We start from the raw sequence: 14,901 nt of genomic DNA, 5'->3' as shown, positions 1-14,901 counted from the left end.
ACAAAGCGAGCTGGGGCTGGACCAGGCGGGAGCCCCCCCCCCCCCGCGGCCAGTTCCCCGGGGGGTGGGCGGCAGAGCCCAGCCCTGGCTAACGCTGCTCGGCTAAGGGCCAGCCCAGGACCCCTGTGGCGGCAGCGCGGGGGAGGGGCGGCGGGGGAAGGACTGAGGATGGGGGGGGGGGGGCTGAGGCTGTCCCAGTGGGGGTGTGTCTGGGAGGGGGGAACTGAGCCCACAGCGGGCTATCAGTGGGGAGAAACTGAGTCTCTCCCCTGGGGGGGGGGCTGAGGCTTTCCCAGTGGGGGGTGGGGGAGGCTGAGGCTGTGCCATGGGGGGGGGGGGGGGCTGCTGTCCTAGCAGGGATGGGGGGAACTGAGCTTCGCCCATGGGCTGGGTCTGTCCTAGCCGCGGGCGTGGGGGGGGGGGGGGACTGAGCCCTCAGTGCGCGTCTGGGGCGGTGCTGGGGGAGGCCTGGGGGCAAGGTCCTACGCTCCCGGGGGGCGGGGGGAGAACCCGGTCGAGGGCCCCCCCGTCTGCGTTACTGGGTGCCTCGCCCAGTGCGCCCGGGCCGGCTGCGGGGTGTGGGGGGGGGGGTCTCGCTCTCTCCGCCAGCTCCGGGGGGGGGGGGGGGGGAGCTAAAGGCCGGTCGCAGAGGGCCCGACAGGGAGGCAAGAGGCGCCTTCCCCCGGCACCGGGGGGGGGGGGGGGGCTCTGGGCGGAACCGGCTCGTGGCGCAGCGGCTCGGGCTCTGGGCCAGACCCCCCCCCCCCCCGCGGGGCGGACAGACGCCTGGCTCCGCGCGCCCCGCCCCCGCTAGCAGCACCCACAGATGGGGGGGGGCGAGCCCAGCCGCCTGCCAATAGCAGTGGATGGGGGAGGGGCGCGCCTAGCGCTGTCAGGCGTGGGGGGGGGGGAGACCATGGGGCGCTGTGAGAGGGGGGAGGGGAAGCCCAGCACCGTGTCAGTGATGGGCCCTGTCACGGGGAGGGGGCGGCCACGCTGAGGGTGGCCTGGGGGGGGAGGGCTGCCCCCCCCCGCTTTTGGTGTTGGAGCCCCGCCTCTCCGTGTTGGGGGGGGGGGTCCTGGGCCGGGGACTGGCGGGGAGGGGCAGAGCGTAGAGTTGCCAGGAGGTGTTTGGATTTGGGCCATTAGAACGTTGGCACCCCTAGCGGGGGGGGGGGGGGGGGGGGCGGGAATGCCGGGCCCTGCCAGTGAGGGGGAGGGGATGGGGCTGGGCATGCCGGGCCCTGCCAGTGAGGGGGAGGGGATGGGGGGGTGGGAATGCCGGGCCCTGTCAGTGAGGGGGAGGGGATGGGGCTGGGCATGCCGGGCCCTGTCAGTGAGGGGGAGGGGATGCCAGGCCCTGTCAGTGAGGGGGAGGGGATGCCGGGCCCTGCCAGTGAGGGGGAGGGGATGGGGCTGGGCATGCCGGGCCCTGTCAGTGAGGGGGAGGGGATGCCGGGCCCTGCCAGTGAGGGGGAGGGGATGGGGCTGGGCATGCCGGGCCCTGTCAGTAAGGGGGAGGGGATGCCGGGCCCTGCCAGTGAGGGGGAGGGGATGGGGGGGTGGGAATGCCGGGCCCTGTCAGTGAGGGGGAGGGGATGGGGGGGGTGGGAATGCCGGGCCCTGCCAGTGAGGGGGAGGGGATGGGGGGGTGGGAATGCCGGGCCCTGCCAGTGAGGGGGAGGGGATGGGGGGGTGGGAATGCCGGGCCCTGTCAGTGAGGGGGAGGGGATGGGGGGGTGGGAATGCCGGGCCCTGCCAGTGAGGGGGAGGGGATGGGGTTGGGCATGCCGGGCCCTGTCAGTGAGGGGGAGGGGATGCCGGGCCCTGCCAGTGAGGGGGAGGGGATGGGGCTGGGCATGCCGGGCCCTGTCAGTGAGGGGGAGGGGATGGGGTTGGGCATGCCGGGCCCTGTCAGTGAGGGGGAGGGGATGCCGGGCCCTGTCAGTGAGGGGAAGGGGATGCCGGGCCCTGTCAGTGAGGGGGAGGGGATGGGGCTGGGCATGCCGGGCCCTGTCAGTGAGGGGGAGGGGATGCCGGGCCCTGCCAGTGAGGGGGAGGGGATGGGGCTGGGCATGCCGGGCCCTGTCAGTGAGGGGGAGGGGATGCCAGGCCCTGCCAGTGAGGGGGAGGGGATGCCGGGCCCTGCCAGTGAGGGGGAGGGGATGCCGGGCCCTGCCAGTGAGGGGGAGGGGAAATGCCGGGCCCTGCCAGTGAGGGGGAGGGGATGCCGGGCCCTGCCAGTGAGGGGGAGGGGAAATGCCGGGCCCTGCCAGTGAGGGGGAGGGGATGCCGGGCCCTGTCAGTGACAGGGAGGGGATGGGCTGAGCATGCTGGTCCCAGCCAGTGAGGGGGAGGGGATGGGGCTGGGCATGCCAGTCGCTGTCAGTGGTGGAGGGGGATGTGGTCGGGGAGCCATGGGAGCTGTCCCAGATGACGGCAGAGTTGGTGGGGGACGCACTGGGCCCTCTCCGAATGGCTGGAGAGCTGGCTACACAATACAGGACATTGCTCTGCCAAGCTCTGTGATGGCGTCGGGCCCCCCCAGCCCTGCACCCCGTCGGCAGCAAGAGGCGACTCCGTGGGCCAGTAGCACGGGGGGTTTATTGCTGCTCCGAGATACAGCTCAGCATAGGCCCGATGCAGGCACAGGCGGGTAGGCTGACAGCCTTAGTGCCCTTGGGGGGAGGGGTCACAGGCCCCTGAACCCCCCTACACTGGTTAGTCTGCTTCCGCCATGCTTCCCCAGGCGCCCCTCTGCCCAGCTCCCAGGCCCTGCCTCCCAGCCAGGTGGCCTCTCCCCCTGGGAAGAGCCTTGTTACCTGCTCAGGCTGGGACTGGGGCTGCGTCTAGACTGGCATGATTTTAAATGCTGAGTTAATACCCAGGCTAGACGGCGCCGTCTGCAGCCTCGAGACACAGGCCTGTGGAGCCAGGCCGGCCCCGCGACCTCGCAGGAGCAACTCCGCATCCGTTCAGAAGAAACCGTTTTATTATTTTTTCCCAAAGAAAAAAAGCAATATAAATATTAGAGTATAAAACTTGCTGTAGCACACTGACGTTGGTCACATGGACGAGGGAGGAGAGAAGCATTTGTCATATAGAAGTATAATTCAGTATTAGACACATGGAAGAGACGAGGGTTTCGCTTCACACACACTTAGAGCACAGACCGCAGGGGAGAAGATAAAGAGAAATTGAAAATACTGATGTCCACGCATTTACGGAGATAAAAATAACACAGCACTAGTACAAAACATTCTCTACGCTACCTCAGCTTGCTGATTAAAAGGAAATCTAAACACTACGTTCCTACAGTACTTCTAGAGGGTCACATAAGAACTACCTTGGTTTGTATGAGCCTGACTAAGTGTGTAAACTGTTTCTAGTGCAGCCACCGCGGGGGTGACTGGGATCGTACAAAACATCCTACAGACATGTTCTTCGCAGAGACAGGGCCTATGGTTCTAGACACGAGGAGGGAGCCGCCGGCCAGTGGGCAGCAGCTAGTGCACAATGCTCTGGTGAATACTGCCGGAGGCGGCTGGCTCAGGCCAGCGAGCACCCTGGCTGCTTGGAGAAAGCTGAACCTGAGTGATCATAGAAGGCTGGATCGTCTCAGGTGTGTGACTCAGCAGAAGTGAAGATACTCCCGGCCCCGCTCCCTGTGTGCGGGCCCTTGCCTGGCCCTGTACTCGGAGAGGGGAAGCCAGCCGCGGCTTGAGGGTACAGTGCGGCCTTCCTGGCTCGCGGGCACTCGACGCCACGCTGCCGGAGGGCAACGCCCGCTCTCTCTGTGCCGGGCGTGGGCCAGCCGCCAGCAGAGCACGCAGCCACAAAGGGCACATAGTGGAGAGACCCTACGTCCTGACCCCCGTCTATCAGTGTGGAAGAATCCCAGTGCCAGCGCCGAAGCAAAGGCTTCCTGCCCGTCTAGCACTGCATCAGCATCTACCTCCTAGTCACCTGGCTGCCCGGGGGCGCCTCTTCAGAGCAGCCCCCGGCTCTGCAGTCAGTGGCATGTCCCTTACCCGTGAGTGTGGTCCCATCCGGTCAGCTGTGAGGGTCCAGTTCTGAAGGCCAATGAACTAAGGCTGCTCCTTGGCTGCTCTGCATAGACAGGGAATGTGCAAATCTCCGTGCTGCCCTAGGGCCGAGCACGGCTCGAGAGCGCTTTACGCTGCACCCGCCCCCCCAGCACGCGCGGCTTGGCCTGCCCTGGGACTCCCGTCTCTGCCAGCGTGTGCACCATGCCGTGCATGCATGCAATGACGCCCTACACCCGGCGGAGTTAGCCATCTACGAGGTGGAGGGGTGAGGTGAGGATTTTGCATGCAGTTCAATGTGCAGGAGGGGGAAGCATTCAGTCTCCATTTCACAGAGAGGTGCCGTTTGTTCTCTGGCAATAGCGTCCCTTGCTGTGGACTTAGCTGAGCTGCAGCTCCTTGTTCTCACAGCAGAGGACTTAGACCTGCACTTCAGTTCCAGGAAAACATTAACTGTACATATAAATATTTACTGCAAAGCTTGGAGATGAACCTGCTCTTTAGAGGCCTCTCGATCACTGTGGACAGGTTGTGTAGCACTCAGTAGTGCTAGTGGCATTGGATGCATTCCCTGTCTCCTAGACACTCGGAGTTTTATTTCATATTTCAGGCCATCACTGGTCATGTAAAAAAAAATTAATGTTTAAAATGCACCTTCGCCGTAGTCCCCTAGGCTCATGCAGTGTAAACACTGATTTCTTTTAGCTAACAGGTAAACAGTAACAAAAGCACTCCCTACCAGCGTGGGGACTAGGCATCCAGTTCCAGCTTCCTCAGGGTGAGAGTCACTAATGGCAAGTTAAATCGCAATATCTGGGCCATGGGTTCTAATCTGGGGAACTTCTTCTTCTTTTGGAAAATGATCAAGGGCATATACATTAAAAAACCCCGTGCTACCGTTATTTACACTGGGCAAAGCCAAGTACAAGCCTTCTCGCTCTTTTGGACCGTTCTGGAGCAAATCAAATCCAAAGCCTCGGTTAAAAGATTTTACATCCTTGCATATGAATTTACCCAAGGGACCGTATAAAACATTAGTTAGTATTAACAGGGCACTTGGGTTTTGTTTTGTTTTGTTTCCAATTAGTTTTCATCATGAGGACTAACAGTAGGCGCCCTACTCCTAGCTCTGATGATGACACATTCGTAGTGTTTCCTACTTTTGCATCACAAAAATTCACATTCGTCCTGGTGCCCAGGCTGTGATTTGGGGGAGTGCTGGCGGGATCTGCCCTGGGGTCTACGCTGCTGAGGGGCTGCAAATTCTACTTCTTCTCCTTCTTCCCCGACTTCTTCTTGTTGCCACTGGAGGAGCCTGAGCTCTTCCCGTCCCGTTTGCCTGCGGCGTTGGAGAGGGTGGCCGTGCTGCCGGGGATGTACACGTTCTGCCGGTAGTCGGGGACATGCTGCAGTGTGAACTGGGGGCCATACCTGGCGCTGAGGCCCATGGTGCCAGCTCCTCCGCCCAGAGTAGAGTTTCCATCAGCTGCTTCTGCACAGGGAACAGGAGGGAAGCCCATTAACACGGACAAGGGGACACCCCAATTTATTATTAATTATGCCCATTACAGGGGAGGGACCTTTTGTGCCAGGTGCTGCCCAGACGCACGGTGCGCCCCGTCCCGGTGCCAGTCTGCACAGGCAATGGCACCGGGGCCCCAGGGAGACTCAGGCAGATCTCCTGAGAGCCAGTCTGGAGCCGAGCCACCAGCTCCGCTCAGCATGTGCAAACCTCGCGGGCGAAGGGCCGACGAAGGAGCCGCCCTGCCCATGGGCTCTTGGCGGGCCCGGGGCAGTGACGGCGCGATGGAAGGGGATGCTGTGCCGCGGCCAAGGGGCGGTTTGGACGAATGGGGGGGCTCTCTAACCCCACCGGTAGAGCAGCACCAGGCCTGGCTCTCAGCCCACCACTCAGTGCACGCTGGAGAGCAGGGAGCAGGAGAGGGTAAAACCCTCCTGTCTCCCCCTGCAAAGAATCTCTCAGAAGCCAGGGGGCAGGCAGGTGCCGGGGCCAGGGCAGGCACTGGGTGCTCCCTGATGCAGCAGCTGCGCGTCCCAGCCCTCCTGCTCTCTTGCGGCTCACTGCGGGGCTGCCCTTGGTGCACTAGCCCAGGGGGGTTCAAACGAGGGCCGGAGCCCGCTGGGCTCGTGGCGGCAGGGGGATCAGGTGAGCGGGGGCTGAGGCAGGTACCTGCCTGGGCTGGCAGCACAGAGTGGGCCGTGCCCCAGAAGTGGCCGGCAGCAGGCCCGGCTCCTAGGTGGGGGAGGGGCACACAGGGCTCCGTGCGCTGCCCCTGCCCCGAGCACTAGCTCCGCACTCCCACTGGCTGGGAACCTGCCGCCTGCTGCTTCTGGGGGCAGCCAGGTCGGCGGGGCCAGGAGAGGCAGGAAGCTGCCTTAGCCCCTCCCCCCCGCGCACCGCTGACCAGGAGCTGCTCAAGGGAAGCCCCCCCCCAGCCAGAGTCCTCTCCTGTACCCCAAAGCTCCATCCTCAGCCCCCCCGGCCCCTCCCCCGCTCATATGATGTTGGGCTACGGCATCAACGCTTTTCACCAGCTGGGGCATGAGACAAGTTGGCACCCGCTGCCCTGGGGGGGATGGAAAGAAACCCTGTGGGGGCAAATCTGCTCTTGCTGCCGAGCTCAGAGTGGGTCTGGGATGCTGCCAGGCTGGGACGGACTCACCCGCCCCCCCGCCGGCACGGCTGCTGCAGACCCAGCGCTAGGGCCAACGCCGCACGCTGCTCCCGGCCCGACACATTCAAGGCCTGGCCCCTGGGGCTCCATCGGCTGCTCCACACCAGACACTTCCCTTCCCCCCCGAGAACCTGGCGCTGCTCAAGCCAGAGCTCTGCTGCACTCCCGGGCCCTGGCGCCCAGCGGGGAGTGACGGGGGAGGACAGTCCCGTCACGCGGCAGCGCCGAGCACCCCGGGGAGCTGAGCGCCGCGTGGGACACAGCAGCGGGGGCTCTGGGCGTCATTCTCAGCGGGGAGCAGCGCACGGGGAGGGGGCGCTCAGGGATCCCGGGGCGGTCGCGCAGAGCACGCGGGGCTCGCTGTGGCACGGTGCTGCCGACTTGGCTAGAACGCAGACGAGAGCCAGGCAGGGAAGGGGGAAGGGCCAATGCAGGTGGAGTCAGAGCCCAGAGAGGGCCAGGGAAGGCGGCCACTCCACTCCCCTGACGCTCGTGACCACTGCCAAGCTCACTGGCTCCACGACGGGCCCGCAGCCGCCTCCAGCCCAACAGGATTCGGTGCTTGTCCTGAAGTCATGCCCGGGGACCACCTGACTAGCAACCCAGCTGGCATGCACTAGGGCAGGTCTGCTCTGGCGAGTGGAGAGGGGTGGGGCAGAGCAAGGCTGAGAACCTTGCCCTCGCCCTGCCCAGACCATCACCCTCACTGCGCCTTTCCCCTTCAGCCGCTCTTTGCAATTGTGGGGGAGCCTCCTGCTAGTCCCAGCCGTCGGTGCAAACGCGCGGTGCTGCCATGCAGACGGGCACCGGGCCGCCTCCTGCCCCACGTCCGCGCTGACCTCAAGGGGTCTCGGTTGCAGCGCCGTTTCCCGCTGATTTCTTGCAGTAAAAGGAGAAGAGGCCCGAGGCGCCAGAGGGGTCGGGCTAAGGGCCCAGGGCCCAGTGCCCAGAATGCCCGGCGGACGTGCCAGCTGGGACTCTGGGAAAGCGTCAGGCTCCTGGTGGTTTACGAGCCCTGCTGATCTCCCGGCTGGGTTAGAGTCCAGGGACACTCGGCCACTTCTCTCGTTAGCGCTGATCCCCGAAACGGGGTAGGCTGCTGCCGAGGGCCGTGCGGAGGCAGGGCCACAGGGCCGGCGAGTGTCCAGACGTGTCTCCCTTCTCAGAGCCCCGCAGCCAAGAATCTCATTCACACGCCCTGCAGGTGCTTCCGAGTGCGCAGGGGCAGCCGCATCCAGGCGCGCTGGGGTTTGCCGGCAGCCCAGGACCTGCCTGCCGCGTGGTTTGTCATTCACCCCACGGGGGGGAGGGGCATTCCCTCTGCCGCCCCACTGCCTGTCAGCGGGAGACGGCTGGCTGGGAGGGGCTGTGCAGGTTCAGGGCACGTTTACGTGTCTCTGGCAATAGAGCAGGCGCTGGGGACACAAGCTGCCTCCTGGGTCCTGGCTCATGACCCCCCGACCCACTTCTGCTGCTCCATCCCCACAGCTGCCCCTTGGACACGGGAGTGGGGCGGGGGAGGGGCTGTGGAGCAGCTTTCCCAGCTGAAACCCACTTCAGGAGCAGCCGGCTGGCCAGGCAGGAACGCCTGTGAGGTTCCCAGGCTGCAGAGGGACCAGTCGCCCGGGAGCTCAATGGGCAGTTCCTAGGTAACGGGAAAAGCTGGTGGAGCAGCCTGACAAGAGCCATGTTTAATTCAGCACCAAGCTGCTTTTCTGCAAGCCGGGCCCCACGTTCGCTGTGTCCCTTCGCAATGCGCTGCCAGCTGGCAGCAGGGCTGAGGCACGGCTGTCTACAGCGCTCAGAGCCTGGCCCCCGGGAAGTGATCCGCCTCCAGCCTGCCTCTCACAGCAGGTCTGAGGCTCTCGGGGTCAAAGTAAGTCGAGGAAAATAAACGTAATTATCCAGGGTCTTGGATCAGACAAAAATAACCAAGTCGTGTCTCTGTTTCCTTTTCAAACTGAGCTCGGCTCTGGCCAAGACAACGGGCTTCAGGGGGCTTATCACTCACACACTTGACCCTGCAGCTGCTGTTGGGGCTTTCAGGAAACCAAACTCGGAGACCTTGATTTGCCCATGTACGGTGCCCCGAGAAAGCCTTGCAGACAGGGCGTCTGGAACTAGGCAGGACCAGCCTGCGCTTTATTTCACTCACTTTCTCTACCACCACAGCCAAAGCAGATTTCATTGCTCTACACAGGCATTGCTCTGAGATTTATCCAAAACATTTGAAAGGAAGAGGCCCTAGAATTACAGGCCATTGAGTGCGTAAGCCCTGAGATGGGCAATAAACCGGCAGTGAGCCCCTGGCAGGCCGGGGCCGCTCTATTTACTACAGCTATGGGTGACTGCAGCTCCAGCTGGCCCGGGATCGCTCTTCCCAGCCAATGGGAGCCGCAGGAAGAGGCCCAGACCGGGACATCGCTTCCACAGCTCCCATTGGCCGGGACCCGCCAGTGGGAGCTGCAGTTGCTGGTACGGGCAGAGGCCCAGGGACACAGCACGGCGGCCCCCAGGGCCTAACGCTGGGGAACTGGGTCCAGCTACAGGCTGGTATTTGCCCTCCCGTGTCCCCCAGCCTGCAGAAGGGAAATGTCCTCGCCCGCTCAGCTGTGACTTCTCAATCTGCTGCTGCCAGCGGGGGGTGAACGGAAGCGTCTCAAGTGCCTAGGCCAGATAGCCCCAGGCTAGATACCGGTCGCCAGCCTCACACTGGTGCACAGAAGTGCTGGGAGCGAGACGCGACTCCTCCGCGCTGCTCAGGGTCCGTTAGCCGCTTCCCGGAGCTTCCAGGACCAACGCAGTCGGAGGCAGGATGAAACCCCCATGTGAGATGCTGATGAACAGAACGAGCGTGGTCCGAGGGCTGCTGGCCTCCCAGTGTGATCAGCACGGCGGCAATGAAAGGAGCAGCAGCATCCTTGTTGAACTGAGCTCCAGTGCAGGCCGTGCCGGACCGGGCTGCTGCCTGCCCCAGGAGCAGCCGGGGAGCAGAGAGCTCCAGGAGGCCCTGGCTGGTCCCTGAGCAGCCGCCCCTCAAGAGAAGGGGGGTTTGCAGAGAGTGAGGGCTCCCAGCCTGAAGCCCTGAGGAGTCCTGGGCAAGGGGGCCCAGAGCCAGGAAGGCAGAGCCATGCTCCAGGGGCAGCTTCACCTCCGCACGGCTGCACTGAGCGGCTTCGCCCGCAAGACTCCGACTGCTCTCGGGAGCCCCTGCAGCTGCGCGCTGGCAGCCTTGTGGCCCAAGGGCCGCGGCGCCGCGCCGAGCGCATTCCTGCCCCAGTAGGGGGCGCTGCAGGGCGCGGTGCAGGGGAGCTCAGCCAGTCTCCTGCTCTGACGCAGGGGGCCCCTTCTGGCTGCACTGACCGTGCGGCGCACGGGGAGCCAGCACCCCCCCCCCCCCGCACTGCACCTGCGCACGTGAGGAGCGAGGCTGCAGCCAGTGACGCTGCTCCGGAGCACGGGGCTGATCTGAGATGGCTGCGCAACGGCCCCGCAGCAGGCCCGTGTCTGTGCACTCTGCTGGAACAGAGACTCCTGCTTCCGCTCCCCACCCCCGCAGCAAGACACAGAAACCACAGCGGGAGGGCTGGGCAGGAGCCAGGCTCGGCCCTCTCACCCCCGCCCTCTGGCAGCGCGGAGCAGGCTCCTTAGGGAGAGCAGCATGCTACAGCCCATCGGACCACGCCCATTTCACTCATTCCCAAGGGCAAAGGAAACCCCTGGGAGGGGCCCCGCGTCAGGGCACGAGCCACCCGCCGGGGGAAGTGGCAAAAATGCCCTGCGCTAGCTTACCATGCGGGTGTGGGCATTCGGCCAGAGTCAGGGCCCCTTCCTCACTGGCCCACAACTTAGCCCATCAGCTTTTAGAGCCCCGGGCGTGTGGGGCGGGCAAGCAGAAACCCCGCATGCTATTTGCGGAGTGAGGCCCTGGCCGCTCCAGCCAGGGAGAAATGACAAACATGTGGCCCCCACGGCTATTTTGACCAAGGAGGAGAGCCACTGTTTCCCTTCTGAACAGTCTGTGCATGAAAGAAAACACTCTGAGGGCCAAGAGCATCGCCTCTTTAACTGGCTGCTGCAGCTGTTTGCTTGAGCTGCTCAGAGGCTTTCAGGGTGACTAACTTCGGCCGAAAGCAGCTCGCGAATGAAGAAATCCCAGCTTGAAATCTCCAGCCCAGACTCTTCCCTGCCAAGGGCAGGAGGAAAACACCCAAAGCATTTTTGTCAGTGTTTTATGGCAATGCTCATTTTTCTACCTTTAAAACTGAGCGGGAGCAGAGGTGAAGGTGTTTATAAACAAAGGCTCTGTGCAAAACAGCTGCTTCTGGATCTTGGATTCTGGATTTTAGTGACTCGTCTATTGTGATTCATTAACAAAAATGCCCCGGGACTGCTCAGCTCCACTCTTCTGCACGTCCCATCTCTCTCTCACAACAATAACTGGTAACAGTTAAAAACAAAACCCACACAAACCACAGTCATCGTAATTGCAGGGAAAATATTTTAGCTCTTGAGGCAGACATTTGCTCATGATTCAGCCTTCTCTCCTTCCCTGTCAGCACTGAAAACCTGTCTGCGTTCTGCTCCCAAAAGTGAGCCGGCAGCTCGACTAAATCTGGGATGAGTGGGTACAGCCCAGGCACTAAGCATCTGCCGATTCATATCTGTGATCACAGGTTTTCGTGGGGGCAAAATTGCTTCTGTACAAAAAGGAGTTCCCGTATTTAAAAATCTAGCCCTTTGTTCCAGAATCAAACGTACGTCTCTTGTCTGCTGCTAACGCAGGTCGTTCCGTCCACGGCATGTGTGAACAGGGGAGGGGGCCTCCTCCTCCGTCTGACTGCTGCACCTTTCACTCAATCATCTGGCGCTGGATGGGCTTCGGGTGTGATCCAGGCCAGCAAAGCCTGGACTCCCAGTCCTGCGTTTCCAGGTCCTGCTCCTATCGACAGTCTCCCACTTGCTCCTCACCCCACACGCACAGCAAAGCTGTGAGCCCCCTTGTCCCCACGTCTCAGAGCAGAGTGTTTTCTTTGGGGGCCCCCATGCACTTCCCAGGGACTGCCCCTCCCCCCCCGCGTGCAAAGGCCACTGACCGTTGGCTGAGGCCAGGATCATGGCTTGAAGCATTTCCGTATCAAACTGGTTGTTTGGCCAAGTGCCTCCTTCCTCTCCATTCTGGGAGCTGCGGAGAAGAAAAGAAACGAGAGCCAAGTTAGCGCTCGCCCGGCAGAGCCGGGACCCTGCCGCCATGCCGGGGGGCCACGCCGGGAGGCCACGCCGGGGGGCCATGCCGGGGGGCCACGCCGGGGGGCCACGCCGGGGGGCCACGCTGGGGGCCACGCTGGGGGCACACGTTGGGTGCACACGTTTCTTGGTCTGTGGGGGCGCCCGGGGTGGGAGGGCTCCGCAGAGGAGACAGTCGCCAGGTCCCGAGCTGCCGCTGGGCTCGGGGGGAGCAGCGATCCCGCCCGCCGGACTGGCAGCGAGCCGCGGCCCAGAGCCTCAGAGTAACACGGGTGCTGGGCACTAATGGCCAGGGGCCTGCAGAACCCTGGACCAGTCCAGAGAGCCCGCCCCAGGCACCCTCGGTGACGGGCACGCAGCCACTGAGACACCTACCCTAAGCCCCGCTCTGCCCCACACATCTGGGCAGGGCCACTTCCCCCTCACCCGCACTGCTGGCTCCAGCCCTTGGTGCCCAGCGCCCGCCCCTCCCTGCCTTACCGCCAGCTCCAGCACCAGCCCCGCCCCACCACTGGCTCCAGCCTTCAGTGCCCAGCACTCGCCCCGCCCCCGCACCGCTAGCTCCAGCCCTCAGTGCCCGCCCCCTCACCATGTCACTGGCTCCAGACCTGAGTGCCCAGAGCCCGTCACCCTCCCCCCCCGCCGGCTCCAGCCTTCAGTGCCCAGCGCCTGCCTCCCCCCACCGCCGGCTCCAGCCCTGAGTGCCCAGTGCCCCCCCCACTGGCTCCAGCCCTCAGTGCCCGCCCCCTCACCGTGTCACTGGCTCTCTCGGGGGCTCTGCCAGACTGGGCCCCGCATTCCCGTCCAGGGCTCTGCGAGGTGAAGGCCTGGGGGTCGGTTCGGAGGAGCCCCCCCGTGTGACTCGGGTTCCGAGGACGCCCAGAGCCCATGCTGGCAGTCCCCAGAGGCGAGTGCTCATGCGTGGGGCCGTGGGAGGGGGTAGATGGGTCGCCGGGTCCAAGGCGGGGCCCTGGGCTAGTCAAAGCGCCCTGGCCGGGTGGGAAGGGAGGGGCGGTGGGAACAACCTGAGAGGTTCTGAGCCCCACGTGCCTGGTTGCAACACCCCGAGGGGGGAGCCAGGCCCCGCCCCGGGGAACAGGCTGCTGGGGGTGAGTGCGGAGCAGGATCAGTCCCCCCGGCCCGTCTCCTGCTCGCCAGGGCAGGGCAGGGCCGCGGGGGCAAACGCACCTGGACGGTCGCCTCAGCAGCGCATCTGGGAGCCACCTGCCTGCGGATTAACGGGCCTGGACCTAGCATGGGGCAGCCAGCTGGCCAGGGCGGCAAAGGCACAAGCAGGAGCACGGGGAGCCTCCCAGCCACTGGCTCTGCAGAGCATGCAGGCAGGGGGAACTGGGGGCGAGGGAGCTAGCGGCGGCGACCAGCACAGGAAGCTGGTCCCTGCCCCAGGGTCCAAGGGCGGACGGTTTGTTAGTGCCCCGACCCGTCCAGCAGCTGACCAGGAGTCCGGGGCGAATGCGGCTGCCGTCCCTACTCCTAGGTGCCGTGTAACACGGTCCTCGGCGACGCCTGCCAGCAGCAGTGAGTTACGCTGGTCACCAACTTCCAACCCGATTTCCCCCCAAAGAAATAATCCGGCAGCCCCAAGATCCCTGCAGCCACCTATTTATTTATGGTACCAGCTAGCAGCCCCAAACAGCAGCAAGGTCTCCTTGTGCCAGCCTGGGCGCAAACAAGCAGACACCAGAGTGTGGCCGACACACAACCCCCAACTCGCCATGCTCCTCCTCACCAGCAAGCTTCCCGCAGCACAGCCAACCCCCGCACCCCCCGGGGGCCTGGCACTGCCTCCCACTGTAACAATATGGCTTTGTGGTAGCCATGTGGAAAGGCCTGTGCTAGGCCTGAGTCAAAACCGCCGTCTGCAGCCAGACTGAAGAGCAGCCGCCATCAGCTGTAAGGCCTGGAGTCGCATCCTCACATTCCCTCCAAACTGTATTAAAATAGTGTCACACCAGGCTGCGGGGAGGGGACTTTGTCCTGACAGCCCCCCACTGTCACCAGAGAAAGCGACAGATCTCGAGGTGGGTAAAGAAAACGTAAGTCCCACCATTCTGTCTGGCCAGAAACTGCTTCTCCATACTCGAGGTTGTGGATCCATTCTATGATCGTTGTCGTTACCCTTTCCCATTGTTAGACTGTGTGATCTCCGTCTGGTCTGTAACTGTTCTGTCTGCTGGATCATTAATTTTGCCAGGTGTAAATCAATGAAGGTGGTGGGGTCTGATTGGTTGGGTCATTTTGTTATGCTGACTCATATTCAGTGTCTTTGTCCTAATTGGTTAAGGTGTAACTAAGCAGGACTTAGGTTTCATTATATAAACCGGGGTCCAAGAAGGAGACCAGAAGAAGATCAGAAGTAATAGAAGCAGAAGGAAAGAAGCAAAAGGCTGGAAGACCAGGAACACCAAGAAGAAGGGGGAAGACCTGGAAAAAGAACTCACTTCCCAGACACAGCCTAAGACCAGAGAGACTGATATAGCCTGGCCAACAGAGGAAGTCTGCCTGTACCAGGACTGTTGAGCATGACACTGTGAATAGCAGGTGTAGTGTGCTTGTTTGGGAATTGTCAATCAAGAGAGGATGAGGATATTACTGGGTGAGGCTCTTTCAGTGGCTAAAGATCCTGCCAACCCACAGGAAGATGCGCCCTGAGCCCTGGGTAAAGGTGTGTGTCCCTACAGTGTGGAAAGGATAGAGAAATTTGTGTGGGTAACAAATTTGGTGGAGAATGCGGGCAGCCTAAGATCGTTTGGACCGAATTGATCCAGCCACACACAGTAATCGCAGAGTACTTGTGGCTTGTGTCAAAGTGTCACCGCCTGCTTGGCAGAATGTTCGCCCTGAAGCAACAGGAGGGAATGGAAATCACGCGAAGGGACCAGGAGGGGTGG

At 62.9% G+C, this 14,901-nt stretch overlaps 1 protein-coding gene across 27 annotated transcripts in view; it reads right to left on the bottom strand.

The window, feature by feature from the left end:
* Positions 1 to 2,974: 2,974 nt before the first annotated feature.
* Positions 2,975 to 14,901, bottom strand: part of LOC106731829 (protocadherin gamma-C5-like) — a 237,111-nt gene continuing 225,184 nt past the window's right edge. For all 27 annotated transcript variants that reach the window (XM_089769591.1, XM_075900728.2, XM_089769593.1 and 24 more), the window contains exons 3-4: positions 11,839 to 11,927; positions 2,975 to 5,538 (exon numbers count right to left, since the gene is read on the bottom strand). In XM_089769591.1, coding sequence (XP_089625717.1) covers positions 5,312 to 5,538; positions 11,839 to 11,927 — 316 coding nt within the window. In that variant the 3' untranslated portion in view covers positions 2,975 to 5,311. The remainder of the gene's footprint in view (positions 5,539 to 11,838; positions 11,928 to 14,901) is intronic.

This window comes from Pelodiscus sinensis, chromosome 16 (genome assembly GCF_052426305.1).
Source record: "Pelodiscus sinensis isolate ZL-2025 chromosome 16, ASM5242630v1, whole genome shotgun sequence".
Taxonomy (NCBI): domain Eukaryota; kingdom Metazoa; phylum Chordata; order Testudines; family Trionychidae; genus Pelodiscus; species Pelodiscus sinensis.
Note: the sequence above shows the minus strand (reverse complement) of the source record. Positions and strands in the feature narration are given on the sequence as shown.